General features: G+C 43.5%; 1 protein-coding gene across 1 annotated transcript in view; it reads right to left on the reverse strand.

The window, feature by feature from the left end:
- The window catches only part of pde3b (phosphodiesterase 3B), a 69,718-nt gene extending 53,966 nt beyond the window's left edge, over positions 1 to 15,752 (reverse strand). The window contains exon 1 of the mRNA XM_037692729.1: positions 14,865 to 15,752. Within this exon, the coding sequence (XP_037548657.1) occupies positions 14,865 to 15,752 (888 nt within the window). The remainder of the gene's footprint in view (positions 1 to 14,864) is intronic.
- Positions 15,753 to 16,596: the final 844 nt, after the last annotated feature.

The following is a 16,596-nucleotide window of genomic DNA, read 5'->3' on the forward strand; positions in this document are numbered from 1 at the left end:
TATATATACACTGTATATAAAATAAACTACTACTTACTACTTGTACTACTTTTCCTACTTGGCGGTTTTCTCTTATCCCGGGGCTTCAGGGTACAAATCCCCCACAATAAACGAGGGACTACTGTGTATGTATTATATTACATTATATTATATAAATAGCCTCAGCTGAATGAACAACTTATAAATTATGTAAAGCGTTTTTACAGTAAAGCATCAAATGGAGTGAAGTATTAGAAAACTTGACAACAATCCCAAATGTTTAAACATTTTCACACTGTTGATTTATTTTAGGTTCTTTCAGTCGTGTTTAGTTTTTTTTTTAGGTCAAACATCAAAACCCAAAGCTGGAAAAAAACAAAGTAAAATGCACGTCTGACCGTGCTGGCACAAACAACTCTACATTAGAAATGGTTGGAAACAAGTTAATGATTTATAAAAACAAAACGATGAAGGACATAATTTATACGTTAACCAAAAACAATGAGTAATATGAGATGATATTCTTCTGTTTGCTGTTTGTACGAGGTAAGTATGCAACAACGTAGTTTTTTACTGAGTATTTCTACAGAAACAGATGGTGTCAATGCAGAGGCTCAGTTCTAGAGCAGTGCAACTCTCCACAAAATACATTCTGCTCAAACATCCAAGAACACAAGAATAATCCATCGTAGGCCGGTACATGGGTTGGGTATTTGGTACTTCATATCATGGAGTCGCAGGTGCTTAGCGAACAAATAATGAAGTGAGACTGTCACCGTGCACGAGGCTCCGGTGACGAACACAAAGGCCCTGCTGTTGGATCAGCGTTAAGCAGAGAAGATGGTGAGGTTGCTAGTTTTTAGTCAGGGAAAAGTTCAGAGGACCAGCTGAGCGCTACAATGACTACAAACGTCTTCTCAAACTCATTCTGTGCACGTCAGTCTGAAACTTCAGCTGAAACACAAATCCAAAGTGCACAACAGCACTGTGAACAACACTTTCCTCCGTGGCTTTAAAATGGTTTTATTAGCTATAGTTTCATTTAAATACAATAAATCTTTCTGCTTATTTACAGAGAGAATATTTGAAGTTGACCTTCATCACAGGATGCATCACTCACGATTCCTCTTTCAACAACGGAGCACAGGGTATTTAATTTATTTGTAGATACTAATCTTCTGCTATTGTTGCATTCAACAAACATAAATCACCAAGTCGGCCCGGCCCATTACATTAAACAGACCGAGCACATTTTAAACAAGTTCAAAACTAATGGAGACATGTAAACAGAAGAAGCTGCAGTTTGCAGCTGATCTGTTCAAAACCTCCTGTGCAGACTGAGAGTTCTAACGTCACCTGCCAGCAGCAGCGGCTTTAACAGCGCCCGCCCATTGATTACCAATCTGTCCGTGTCTCGTCTTCGACACGAGCGCACTCACCCAGGTGAGCTGACGGAGACGAGTGTGACGGCTGACTGACACGTGCGCGCACAAACGCAGCGCTCCTGTCACCTGAAACGCACAACTACAGGAAGAGCTCGCCACAGTCACACCAACAAGGTTTAGTAAACAGAGGGGAACAAAGGTTGGGCCCGCACGGACTCAGCTGGCTCCGTGTACGCAGGATCTTTTCTTGGAGTACTGTCGAGACATTTTCACGTCTTCGACACGAGCACCCACATCAGTACCGGAACAACTTGGCACGTATCAAATAACACGTTTTTATTTGGAACTTGTTGGCAAAAACCTGAAAACTGTGACAGCATTTACGTGACTAAAAATGATCACCATAAAGCACCACACACTGGACTATGGAGGCACTAACTGAACTGTTTCTTACTTTAAGAGAGAATTACGTGTATCATTTCCTGTTAGCATTATGCTAACACAGCAACTTTGTTGCACGTCATGCAAATGATTTCTTTAGAAAAGTCTGCACTGATCAATAATTATTATTGCATCAAACTGTTTTTGCACCATTAGTGCTCATATCTTAGATCTTACTACTGTTTTTCTTTACAATTCTTTTGTTGGATGTAACAGGAACCCTGTATACACAATTTCATTCCACCACGAGGTGCGAATGACAATAAAGAAACTTTGACCTTGACCTTGATAAAAGTGTTTAATGACAAGTGAAATATATATTTCCAGCTGCAATCGTTAGGCTATGCTAGAAGTTTTGTTTTATTTGGTTTTTATTTCATAAACACGTATTCATGAAGCAATATTTTTTCGTATGTTTTCAAGAAAAACAATTACTGTAAACAAAAACAACAATAAAATAGAATACACTAATAAGCCATACAGTTATTAAGTGATTAAAGTTCAAAACGAACACAAACAAAAAAATCACTGAGTAATGTTAAAGTAATGCTTTTTAAAAATGAGGGTCACTAATTTACCTTTTGATGAACAAAAAAAACACATGAAAAGAAAATTGTTACTATATTTTATATATATATTTATTATCACTATATTACTATATTTATATTTACAAAAGGAAATCATCAGAACGTAAAGAAGCAGAGTCAGAGTTAACGCACCCCTTGGAGCCAATTAAATGGATTTTGTGCCACTTTTTAATTTTTCATTTGCTCAGACCTGAGTTTTTTTACACGTGCAACAGCTGACCTGACGTGCACAATCACTTAGCAACAGTAACACAAAACTTTCTGTCCGATCAGTGCGCCCGTTAAGAGTTCACCTTCTGACGCACACGCTGCATCTTTAATCCATGCATGCTCCCCCCCAGCCGACTCGCGCCGTGCGTGCGCCCACACTCTGAGTCCGCTCATCCTCAGAGACGGAGCGGACTCCAACTGGCAACCAATTTCAACAATATCAGCGTAAGTAAGAAAACTTTATACAATTTAAACCCCGACTGAGAAAACGCAGCAGCAAATTTACACATATTAATGAATAAAATATGGATTTCTCTTTCTTTTTTCCTTGGGCCCCAATACTGATAATCAATCATATTATTGTAGATGAGGAGAATCCAGATGTTTTGCAGTTTGTGAGAGAACAGAAGAAAACTTTATTCTGTAAACACTACGAATTAATGTTCAATAAAATCACTCAGACCATTCTTGCAAACCCTTTTGTGCGTATTTAAAAAGGATTACAGTAGTCTAGTCCCGCGTTTATCTCACGGGGGATCCATCCCGAAGCCTCGCAATACGTGAAAAACCGCAAAGTAGGAATAGTAGTACAAGTAGTACGTAGTAGTTTATGTTAGTGTTTGTAAATATATATATTAAGGCGTGTTAAACCCTTCCCACACTCTTGCAATATTCTAAACAATGTTTCTAAATTTCAGCTCCTGCCTCCGCTGCTCTCAGCCACCTGCAAGCGATCTTGGCCACGCCCACTTCTCCGCTCTGCACGGTGAACAGCTGATCAGCTGCAGCAGGAAGTTTATCCTGCAGTGTGGGCTGCACAAAGGTGCAGCACGTTTTAAATAATTTAAACTAATTAATTTTAAATAATTTCATGCCGACCGGGCCGCTCATCCATCAATCAGCCATTTGTGTGTCGAGTCCAATACAATTTTGAAAAACCGCGATAAACAAACCGCCAAGTAGCGAGGGACCGCTGTATAATATTTAGTTACAAGCCACAGAGACAGTACTGGCTGAAAAGGGGGCTGGGGAGTTTCTCCATGATGGAGCTGCTGGTGAAACAGGTCTCGGTTCGTCGGCCTCTCGGTGCCGGTGTCTGTTTATTCACTGCAGTAACCTCAGTCATCATCATTACCTGTTGTAAACCGCCGCTCCAAACAGACGGGCCCTATTTTTTATTGTTGTTTTTGGGACATAAATGACTGCGTCATTGCGATGCAACATCTCTGACAAGGATGCATCTCCTGTACCAAGACAAAAAGAAATCGCCTTTTTACTGGTTTTACTGTTTTGGATTCTCGCACAGGTCAAATTTCATGCCGTCGCAGGAAAGAATGGCCCAGATGTGGAGAACGCAGGGAGTGAGAGTACCCAGAAACAGTCAGAACAGTAAAGCTCCTTTGTCAAGACAAAAAATGTGCACCTTCAATATCTGACATTATTATGAGGAGTGGACTTTAGTGTGTCGGGGGAGGGGTAAAAAAACAGACGGTTAAAGTGAGAAGCTAAGGAGACGGCGACAGACCAAAGAAAAAGTGAAGAAAAGGGGGCGGGGACTAACCACGAGCAGTTTCTCAAAATAAAAACCTAAACTTTGTCTTCCTTGAAGGATCTACTCTGCACCACGTGCTCCTCTGAATAAACTGTGTACAGTTTGTGGAAACGGTGATCCTGTTTGTTGGAGCTGCTGTGACTAACAGTGCTTCAATTTTTGCCCTTTTCAGTGGGATCTGCCCTCGGCTGCTAAACACACACACATGCACACACATGCGCACACACATGCACACACAGGCCCTCCTCTGTAGCTGCGGCTGACGTCAACCGTCACTTAGCAACAGCCTTTTGGTGTAAAAGCAGCAGCGCTGACACGGTTTTCAAAAGAGGCGCACAGAAAGAGATTCAGAGGGAAAGTGAGGCGAGCACAAGAACGTGAGCGAAGTAACATTTTGCAGAAATTTACTTTACGGTGTTTTGGTGAGAAGTGAAGGAAAGGATGATGTCATTTCAATAAAGTTGTCTGGAAACCATTAACAGTCAGTAAAACCTATGGTATGTGCTCATTTAAAAAGCAGGTAAATTGACTACATTTACCTTTTAACGTCAGCAGACAGACGCAGCCGAGCCATCGGCCACATCCACCGAACAAACGGCACATGAAAGGTTCAACAAGCTCATCCTGAACTCAAAAACTGCACGTCGGCCTGTCACGATAACATCTGCCGGGCGATTCATTGACTCAGAAATTATTGCGATAAACGATAATATTGTTTGAAATTGACAATAATTAGTAATTATCGTCAAATTTATGAAGAAATGTTGAATTTGTTTTGTGTGTAGTATATTTTTTCGACCACCGGATGGCAGCATAAGACTGTTTAAACTGAAGGATGGATAGTGAGGGGGCGAGCAGCGTGTCTCTTTAAGACAAATAGGAGGGAGGCCCCTTGACGTGACATGGGCTGTCTCTCTTCGGTCCTCAAAATGGCGGACGCTCGAGGTGGTTTGAGCTCTTTAGCATTTTTCACACAAAGCTTTTAATAAAAGAATCAGTAAAAAATATCCTGATGCATGCTCAATAATCCAGGTATTTAAGAGACTGAGCTGAATACAGCTCCTCAGACTGAGGAAGTCTCTCGGATGAGAGACGAAACGTTTCTACATTTTTTTTGTTGTTTTGTTTTTTTGAATGTCCAGAGGACCAGATTTACCTTTTAAATCAGTAAAAAAAGTTCTCAACTTCTTTTTGCAGAGAAAAACAACTTTTTACACGAAGGCACGAGCTTCAACCGTGAATTTTGGAGCTTCGACAAGACGGAGGTTTTTCCCCGAGGTCGGCCTGTTAGCTTAGCTCGTAGCTTAGCTGCTTTTAACGATCCAAAAACACAATTCTGGACGGTTAAAATGGATAAAAGAGAAAGAGGGGTCAGTGAAGAACATCAGAGTTGAGCCTTCTGTCATCCAGTGTCTTCAGTAGAAAGAGAGAGACACGAAGATAAAGCCGATAAATGGAAACGAGGTCGATAGTTTTCATTTATCGTGCGATTAATTGATTTATTGTTTATCGTGACAGGTCTAGCTGCACGACTTCCTGAAATGTTTGCGTTGTGCGAAACATCAATAAAATGTCGAGAGACAAGTCCAGCAGAAAAATGCCCCGCCAGTGGAAAAAGCGTCACTTTGTTACAAACAGAAAGACGTGTAAGGGTTGGGACTGGTTTCTTATTACCCATTCATAGAGGAATTTTATTTCATTTATCAGTTTGTGGTGTGATGGAAACAAGCGGAGCATAAGAGGCTGGCACGACAACTGCAGGGGAAAGAAAAGGCTCTAATCAGCTGGAACTTGGCTGACGGTGAATGTTCAGCATCCCATTCACCGGCCCCAGTTTCTGGAGCTCAACAACAAACTGGAAGAGTCGGGACAAACGGGAGTGGACAAGACTTCAGTATTCAAACCGATACCCGTGAAATAACCGTGACTTCCTGACTGTTTTTCAAACAAAACGCTCAGGAGAGAATAAAATCCTGCGCTTGTACTTCATGAGCCGTTGTTGGAAGGTGGCTCTTCAGACACCACAGTCATGAGGCCAAGCTCTGCTAGACCTATCATGAAAACTAAAGAGCTGCAAGCTAATTGCTGGAGATGGTGACGCAAACGGTTTCCAGGGCAACCCCAGTTTTGGAGTACCCGCTCCAGCGTTTCCTCATCTGTTTGCACTCACAGCAGCAGGCTGACAACGCAGTCGCTGCATCCTGTTTCACTCCGCAGCCAGACGAACGCACAGCCTCGCTTACATTAACCCTTTCTCCCGGCTCAACTGCCGCAATGAAAAATTTAACGCACCCATGCAAATTAATTCTGATGTGAAAGGGCGGTTGGCGCTTTTAGCCGGTCAAGGACTGATTCAGCTTCAGATCTTTGAAGACGTTCAGATGATTGAATGAACGTGTGGCGTGAGCAGTTAATGAAGACATCTTTATGTGGCCGTCACAACGAGCTGGAACAAACAAGTTCACTCCACCTGACATTCAAGAACAAACAGGAAACACTCGGCTCAGGCCACATGCCATCAGTTAGAAAAGTGACGTTAAAATCTGCTTTATAATTAATAAAGGCCTGCATTATTAAGACTGCATAAAAAATAAACTAGAAATGCCAGAAAATGACTTGAAGCCGTTTTATTTCCATACAAGCTAATAAAAAATACAAGACTGACAAATATCACTTGAAATAAAAAGGTAGACAAACACTGTTTCCACAAAAATGTTTATATTAAATATACATTTTTGGAGTGAGAGTTTATCTTAACTAAACCTACAATAAATTAAAATAAAATTCAGACAAAAAAATTAAAATGCTAGAATTAGCTTTTTCTACATTTTCCCCCAATATTTAAAAACAAACACACACACCCACACACACACACACACACATCGTATGAACATGAATGTAAAACGGATGGTGCTCATGTTTTAAGAGAATAAAAACAAGGTTTAATCTGTTGGACGTTATTTGAATTATAAAATCAAACTGTATTTAAAAGATGATGAGTGTGTGGTTTGTCTGCACACGAGAACAAGACAGTGCTTATTTGACTGAGTGCAGCACACACACACACACACACACACACACAGATTCTGTTTTGGATCAAAACAAAGGAGACACGTTCAGTAAATGCAGAAGATTTCGTCTCCACAGAAAACACATGCAGCGGCTGAAGCAGCACACGGCGAAAATATTTAAGCTTGAATTATTTTATTTTTCTCTTAAAACCACTTAAATGTCACACTTTGGTTTTTATCCTGCAGGAATAATGATGAATAATAATAAAGTCCAACTCGACAATGAGCTCTGCCCCACGACAGACGAACGAGGGAGGATCTGATCAACTTTAGTTTACTGATCAATACTTTGCTTCCAGAGCAACAGCTGTCATTTATAAAACGGTCAAACTTTAAAACGCCTCGAGTTCTTTTCTTCTCGTTCTTTTCTTCTCGTTCTCTAAATGAAAACGCTGACCTGACGTCCAAGTATCCCTGTCACCCATTCCACCTAAACCCCGTCGGTCCGTTCAGCCTCGGCTGCTCGAGGCAGAGATTATATTCTGCCACACAATTAATAAAACGTCTAATTCTCCCCCTCGTCGCAGCCGCCCTGCGGCACGTCACTGGGCTGTGACGTCAATGTTATATCATTCCACATGGCTCAACGGCGAGCTAACGTGACAGAGCCGCCCTGCGTCTGCAGCGCTCTCCCTGCAGCGTCCTCTGCACGGCCCGGCTCGACGGGGGGTGGGGGGTTACTTAAGTGTTTTATTTACCCCCGCCTGCCCTCGTACAGCTAAGCACAAAAAAAAAGGCCCCCGCTTTCTGGATTCTTCACCGCACAGCCAGTTTGGCCTCTAAGCTCAGAGTCACAACGTGCACGGATTAAGACACAAAAGCCCAAATTGGAAAAGGTCCAATTGAAATAAATGGTAATAACTTGGATTGTACAGCTGGATTATTGAGCTTTGTTGGTAATAACTACACTCTCATTTATTTTCTCCAGTTTAAAATAGTGAGCTGCTCACTCATTACACATTAAAAAGTATTAAAACACAATGAGTCATTTTAGATCAATTAGAGCAAATAGTAACGCAAACAGAGTTAACAATATTAACATTTATAAACTGGGAATATTCAAACTGAAAGAACGATTGATCATTTTCATGGATTATTGTTGATGATCATTTGCAGCGCAGCAGAGGCTGGAAGGTTGAAACTGTCCTCGTGCACTGCAGCAGCACAACGTGCACGCACAGTAAGCTGAGACACTGACCTTTGAGGGAAATTTATGACTAAATGCATGATCCTGATTATGCATCCTCAGTTGTGCATTTAATTCTTGCTCTCGGCGCAGGTGACGCGAGTGTTGGTGTGAAACTGTAACGTTCTGATGATGCAAGCGATGACATCATGAACACGAGACGCCTTCGTGTCCGACACACACGGATCCGAAGTGAACGAGTCGTCTCATTAAAGTCCAACACTACTCCTTTAAGATTTGACGTTTCAAATCATTTAGGAGAACTACAACTTCTCACAGACGGTAAATCAAGTATTTGCTTGTAACAAACTCCTGTGAAGCTCCAGCTCTGTGAACTTCAACAAGTACTAAAAATATTGACGGTCCGTTTTAAGAACGTCTGCAGAAGAGAAAATTAGATTTTCCTGGTAAATCCAGATATGTGTAACTCAGCGCCAGTGCATTCTCAACCATAATCCAGTTTAGAACATGGGAGCGTAAAAAAGGCCCGTCTGTAAAGACTTTTCATTCAAAAGCAAATTTGCATGTTTTGCAAACTTTTATAAAACAGAAACAGAGGTTCTCTTCTTTGCAACGTGGACTTGGTTTACTATTCGTTTTTTTCTTTAACAAATGTAAAGATGATCAAAGTCTTTCTGAACGGCCCAGCTCATAAACCTGGATCCATTTTTAACATTTTGCCATCCCATGCTTTTCATAAAACAACAAGCGCGTTTGCTGCATGTGCCGTCTGACAAATACATTCTCATCAAACCACTGCACCACCGCACCGCAAGTGGCCCAAAACTCTTACTGCTCTTTCAATAAATCACTGTAGTCAGTGAGTCGTTACCGTAATTTCCGGACTATAAGCCGCTACTTTTTTCACACACTTTGAACACCACAGCTTATACAATGCTGCAGCTAATTTATGTTGTTGGTTTTTTTTTTTTTTTTTTTGGGGGGGGGGGGGGGGGGGGGGGGGGGGTAACAAGCTTCACGCCACCAAGACATTTCTCCTCGTCACACCCGGGCGCTCACGGAGCTGCCCAATACACGTCTCTCTCAGGGGGTGGGTCCTCATGACTCAATGAGACTACCTGCATAAATAAAGGTTAAAACAATCTGACCAATGAAATTACTGAACAGGTCACAGTCGAACCAGTGGACCGAAGAGGGGAGGAGGGAACGGGACCTCCTCGTTCCCTCCTCCCCTCTTCGTTGTGCCCCCAGGGAGGGGAGCGCAGGAGGAAGATGACGATAATGATCAATGACTTCCTGGTAGTATTTTATTTTTTATCCAGCTGTGTTAAAGGCACTGTTCAAAAAAAAAAAAAAAAAACTTTATACTCGTGTATGTTAGCGCTACGTATTGTAGCATTCTGCTGCCGTTCACTGTCGGTCACATGGCCTCAGAGGGATTATGGGTAACATTTATAATAATAATAATAATAATAATGTCATCACAATGTCAGCACTGTGTGTTTCCATACAATGGCGAAATTAGTCTCTGCATTTAACCCATCCACCACCAGGTGGTGCAGTGGGCAGCTATTGAAAGCGCCTGGGAGGCTTTTGGGGATGAGGTGTGCTGCCCAGAGACACCACGTGATGTGCAGTGACTGGGGATCGAACCTGGGACTTTTGGGTCCCAAGCCGGCTGCCCTGCCTCTACACCATCTCGGCCCCCAATTTATGTTAATTGTTAATTATTGCAGTTAGCTGTTTAGCCTTGTTCTTTTAGTGATTAGTCTGTTCTTGTTAGTTCATGTGTTCATCATGTGTTAGGCCATTCAGTAACCATGAGGGAGGGAGGTTGTTGCCATGACGACCTGTGGGCTTCACTCCGAGTGTTGAACAGTAAGATAAAGTTTATAAGACGCCATCTGGTGGTTGGTTCTTGATCTACAACAAGATGCACATCTGTCAGTCGCCGTGTGCTGCCACGCTACAGTATTTAATTAAACGTTTTAAAAAATGTTTGTGTAAATATCTCATGTTCCAACATAGACACCTGCGGCTTATAGACAAGTGCGACCTATATACGCAAAAACTTTTTTTAAATGTATTTAGGGGGTGTGGCTTATCTTCAGGTGTACTCAAGTCTGGAAATGACAATATCTCTACAGGCACTGAGCAGACGGACATGAGACTTTCAGAAAGTTATCATGGACGCACATTTTCAAATCAACCTAATTCAAGATGGCCACCAGAGGTAAGCAACCGGAAACACAAAAACAACTGATTCAGTCAGTTTTACAGAGTGTGCTGAGAGTTCGTCCCAACACAGTCAGTCTGAGCAGATCCTTCGATACCGTGCGATCATGGGAGAATATACAAAAGTTTGTTTCCAAGATTTGACTGAAATGTCTATAACTTAGTTATTTTTAAACATACGATGACCTTAGATCAAACTTGTGCATGAAAAGCGTACGGACAACATATGTAGTTAATATGTGCTAATATCTGAAAATCCTCCTCAGATGATGTAACACTAGATTAGGCATTTCACTTTTAAAAAGGTTCTGAGTTATAACTCCAGGCCCATAAATGGATGAGGACATGCAGTAGCGGTTCTTCAAAGTTGTGACAAATTATCTAATTTTCTAGAAATCTGACAAATATTTAAAAATATAAACAAAAACATTGTCCAAACTTTTATCCTCAGTGATCTTTTCCCTAAAACCAATCATCTAATCACAGCATCTGACCCAAACGAACCGCATCTGAGCTGCAGCTTCTGCTTTCTGTTTACTGCAGCCTTTTTTAATCGCTTCCATCCGTTCATCCATCCGTTCATCCATCCGTCCATCCATCCATCCATCCATCCATCATCTTCCTCGTGCTCTGGACTCAGGTCTCGGGGCAGCAGCTGAACAGGGAGGTCCAGACCTCTCTCTCCACAGCCTCTTCCAGCTCTTCTAGGAGGACTCCAAGGTGTTCCCAGACCAACTGAGAGACGGAGTCTCTCCATTGTGTCCTGGGTCTTCCCCGGGGTCTCCTCCCAGTCAGACATGCCCGGAGCACCTCCCTAGGGAGGCGCCCAGGGAGCATCCTTACCAGATGAACCACCTCAACTGGCTCCTCTCCATGTGGAGGAGCAGCGGTTCAATTCCGAGTCTCTCCAAGACAACTGAACTGGACCCGCCCCCCAACAGTGAACCTCGAGGAACACGGTCGAATGTCTTCTCCAAATCCACAAAACATGTAGACTGGATGGGCAAACTCCCAAGACACCTCAAGGACTCTAGTGAGGGTAAAGAGCTGGTCCAGTGTCCCACAGCCAGGACAGAACCCACACTGTTCCATCAGCAGCTGTTATATTAAACAGAAGAACTACGTTTGGACGTTTTATGACAAAATGATGTTCCCGTCTGATTTGAGTGACCGTGGCCTGACGAGGAGTGAACCCAACGAGGGTTCGAGCAAGTTAGCCTCCAGAAACTACGTCAGTATTATGTACTAGAAAAGTACAAAACTAACTCCTGTCATTTGAAGACAAACCCCTGCAGAGTATAAAACACTTCAGGAGGGAGACAAGCAGCTGCACATGCACTCTAAATTACGCACACAAACAAAATAATCATTAAAACACTTAATTGCGCTTTCCTGTTGCATATTTTTTAACCAGTTTGTATTTTAAAGTACCCATTGCAAACTTTGAAATCAAACATAAAGTAGACTGCAAGGCGGCGCAGTATTCATCCAAAAGGGGAAAATACATTTGTCTAAAATCTGCAAATATTTACCAGTAAATTATTTTTATTGTTTTCACCCTTTGTTGTTGTTGTTAAGCACTTTGATAACAGGTTCTGTTTTAGATGTGCTCTATTAATAAAGTTGACTTGACTGTAGTGGACTGTCGTTACCCAAACGAAGCAAGACAAGAGTCCTGCTACCAGACGTACGGACAGACGACTCGCTCCAAACCACAAACAAGTTGTTCAGACTGCACCAGTACATCAACTGGTGCAGTCTGAACAACTTTACTCCAGGGGTTTCCCATACACCGATATATTGATACGCCATTTTAAAATGCAGGTACGCACTGAATGTAAACAAAGCACTTCTACCTACAAACTTTATTCAACAAATGTTTCTTAAATTCTTGTTAAAGTCCTCCCGTGCACGTTCCCGCCGTTTGGCAGCCAAATGATTGTTGGCACAACACCGGCCCACGACGTGTTTATGCATGTTCCACCTCATCAGACACATCTGGACAGATGCGACGTGTACGGCGGAAGGCAGAAGAAGAGAGCGATCATAAATCCAGGAATAACATTAAATACGCTACACTGGTTTCAAACACTGTGTTTTAGTTTCCAACGCACATTTTCCTTTAATATCGTCTTTGTTTTATATGAACTTTATTTGTGAAAAAAAAAGAAGCTAAACTAGAGCGTCCGATCTTTCACGCTGACGCACGTGTAGCTGCTCGCAGAAAAACAATTCCTCGGTCTTTGCGAGTGAAAGACAAAAACCAGTGACCCTGTCACAGTGGTGGGAGTGGGGGGATGTTCTGTGTGCGAAACGTGTGCGAAGATGAAGAACAAGTTGAACATCAGCAGTGAACCCTGAGTGACTCCTTTCAAATAGTTTCTTTGCAACTCTTTCCTGTGACGCCGTCCACTTTGACATGAAGGCGCCACAAAGTGACACAACGAGCTGCGAGCGCAGCCACGACGCGCTCCGCTCCAAACCACCCTTACTCACTGACAGGATCGAGTCCAAGCGCGTTATCACCAGTGTGCTCAGAAGTTCGATCACGTTTATTACCAGTTCATAAACCATTACACGACCCGTTGAATTAAACACGCGCGTGAAGGGTTAAGCTGCGGCCTGCAAAACAAAAGTTTCTTTAAAAACTTTTAAGAAGAATTAACTTTTTTTGTGTTCAACACAAAAACTACTCTGGGATGTAAAACGTCTGGATCTCTTGAGCCACAGTTTGAGCGGTGTAGCGGTCAAACTCCAGTGCACGTCTTTAAACGTGCACCTTTTTATTCTAAGGACTAATGCCGTGTGAGTGCTGACCTGCCAACAGCGCAACACACAACCGGGTCAAATGAAATTCAGTAAATAAATAATGCAGCGTAAGGAAGACGATCTAAGTCAGTGTTGGTTCTCGTGGTTTGACCAAGCTGGCAGGACGTGACGGCCGGACATCACTACAGCTCGTCTGTAAAAAACAGCTGATGCCAACACACACGTCACGCCAACAGCATGTGCACACGGAGCGGTTTGTCCTGAACACGCTGCACGCAGCATGACAAGTCTTTCTTTCACGACACCTTTGCAAAAGTAACATGAAAGTGAAAAAGACCAGAGTTTTCTAAATCCACAGCAACTTCTGGATGTAAATACTCATTTTCACAGTTTGTGCAGGTTCCTATCAAGCGGAGAACATGTGCACGTGCACTGCTGATGGTGCTCGCCATCACTGCTGTCGACCGCTAGTTAACCAGAGGCCACGTGAGTTGCTCTTCAGCTAACCGGCTGAGGACGGGCCCTGACGCTTCACTATTATTCTGTTTAAACCCTGGGACACATACGAAGGGGAAGCCAGTTAACCAGTGGTTAGAATTACTGACAGGAACATCTGGATTATTGCGACGTCGTTATTTCATCTATGTAGTGGAGCTGCACTTGCAGGGAAACCACGTGATTGCAATATTAGTGTTGAATACTGCATTATTGATTGTGATAAACGTGCACGTTCTCCAACACCCTCCGCCTGCCGGCATTTAGACGAGCAGGGCTTCATTTCACGGCCAAATCTAGAACTTTGAAAAACTTTCTGCGGTTTTGATATTGTACGCACTAATATTGCAATATCAAATATTTTGGTGCATTATACTTTAGATTAGACGAGGTCTCGTCGATTTCGGTCTGTCTTCGTTTAAGCTGTTGTGTAGTGATGTCCACGCAATGCGTGTGCTGCAGACTCTGCGCACGTTTCCGGACGTTCCTCTGTTTTGGAGCGTGGCCGCTCCTGAAGCAGAACATTTTTATAGTGAACTGGTTATTCTGGGGAGGGGGACAAAAGAAAAACTTCTACTTTACAGCCACTTGAGCTCGACGCCGGGGCGCTGATGCAGTTCCAGTGCCCAGTTCCAGCGCGTTTTCATTTTTCTCATTCTTCCACCTAAACCCTGTTCCAAGCGTATTTGTTGACGTGCACGGACGACGTCCAGCCTGCTGCACGTGTCTCCAGTTTGCTTTGCTTTGTTTACATCGAGCGCATACCCGCATTTCAGTACAGCGTACAAATATAAGTGGGAAAATAACTCTCAAACTGGTTCAGGGTCACTTTTTTTACATTCGCTTTAAAACTTGGGAGAACTTTGACATTCCCTGGCATCAGGTTGTTCTCATACCTGGCTGCTGAGTCTGAGCACCAACTTGATTCTGGATACTTTGAGACATTTCCAGCTGCCCCTGCAGGTGGAGTGGGGGTGTGGGGTCATGACCTACCTGCTCTCTGGAAATGCAAGGCAGCGAGGGTCTCCGAGGCATTTTACAGCTTCCATAATAGCTGGTGGACGTTTCCCCCAGAGAAACGCAGCTGGAGCGTCTCCTGGGTCGGATCACCGGCACCTTCTCCTCGGCGCTGGCCGGCCCGCTCGGCGCCTCCCTCGGCTGGTAGCAGCGGTCGAAGCCGATCCCGCACAGGGAGCCCGAGAGCCCCGCAAAGCACGCGCACAGCGGCCGCAGCGTTGCGGGCAGGGCGCTCAGGCTGGTGAGGGACAGCAGCCACACGGCGCTGGCGAACACCAGCACGAGCACGCTGTGTTTGAGCTTCAGCGTGGGGATGAGCGTGAGCAGCCCCACGCAGCCCAGCACGAAGAACAGCCTGCCCACCATGTGCATGTGGTGCGGGTCCTCTCCCCACTGCAAGAAGCGCACGACCAGAAAGTCCCCGAGGAAGCAGGAGGCAGGCAGCGACAGGAGCCACGGCTTGCTGCTCTGCTGCTTCTTCCTCCTCAGGTAAAAGGTCAGGAAGAAGAAGGCGCATCCGATGCTGAACAGGGGGCTGACGGACTGCGAGAAGCCGGACACTAAAGTCCGCAAATCCCCCGGCGAGTCACTTTGCAGGCTCCTGGAAACGAGGAACGAAACCGCGAACACGACGAGCGCGCCGACGTGGAGAGCCGAGACCTTCAACAGTTTGGAATTGAAAATGTCCTCGTTGCAAATCCTGCACACGGTGAACAAAAAGCCCCTGTGGTGGTCCTGGTGAAGGGGGGTGACGCAGCTCTTCACGTAGCCGTTCCTCAAGCCCTCCGAGCTGTTTACACTTCCAGACCCGTCCTGGTGCCTCGTTTTCCCGTGCAAGAGCTCGCCTTCCTCCCGCGAAGCCATGGCCCGAGTCCGGCTCCTCGTGTCCGCACGAAAGACCCCCTCTCTTCAACTATTCACGGAGGATTAGCGCTGAACTACATGACTGCGAACGCACTCCATGGTCACTCAAACGTGCTCCAGGACTTGGACTAAAGAAAGAAGGTGAGATGTTGTTTTTACACGGACCGGGCTCTCCGTCGCCGCCTAGCGGCCACAACCCGAACTGCAGCTGGTCCGACCACGAGCTGCGTCGATGGAAACAACACTCTGAAGGACAATAAGTCAACATTCTGCCGATTTGATTTAGAAAAACTAGATTTTATTTGGTCCCATGGAAAATTACATCACCGCCAAAACAATATATAAAAGTTTTAGTTTATTTTATGTTCATTTAGGAACCGTTGAGGCACATTTTGCTTGGCAGCATTTTGAATGTAAGTATGAAATCCATCCATTATCTTTTACCAGCTTCTTCCTTTTTGGGTCGAAAAATGTATCCTGATTTATGTGGTGCAATTTGAAAGATACTCCTGTAGTTTTCCAGACATATGTATAATATTTGACTTTTTTAAGTCCCTTTGACTATTTCTGTAGGTAAACGAACACATATGGTAGTTGGCATCTGATCACAAATGTGGCTTAAACTTTTAGGTAAAAACACTTTAACTATTCATATAAGAAAATATATTCTTTGTTGTTTCTTACTTTTTAAATAGTTTCCCAAAGGTACATTTAAACAAATTCAATTAAATATACTTGAGGCTTTGAAATATGTATTATCTAAACGATTACACACACAAACACATATATATATATACACATATATATATATATATATATATATATATATATATATATATATATA

Source organism: Nematolebias whitei, chromosome 2 (genome assembly GCF_014905685.2).
Source record: "Nematolebias whitei isolate Nwh7 chromosome 2, NemWhi1, whole genome shotgun sequence".
NCBI lineage: Eukaryota > Metazoa > Chordata > Actinopteri > Cyprinodontiformes > Rivulidae > Nematolebias > Nematolebias whitei.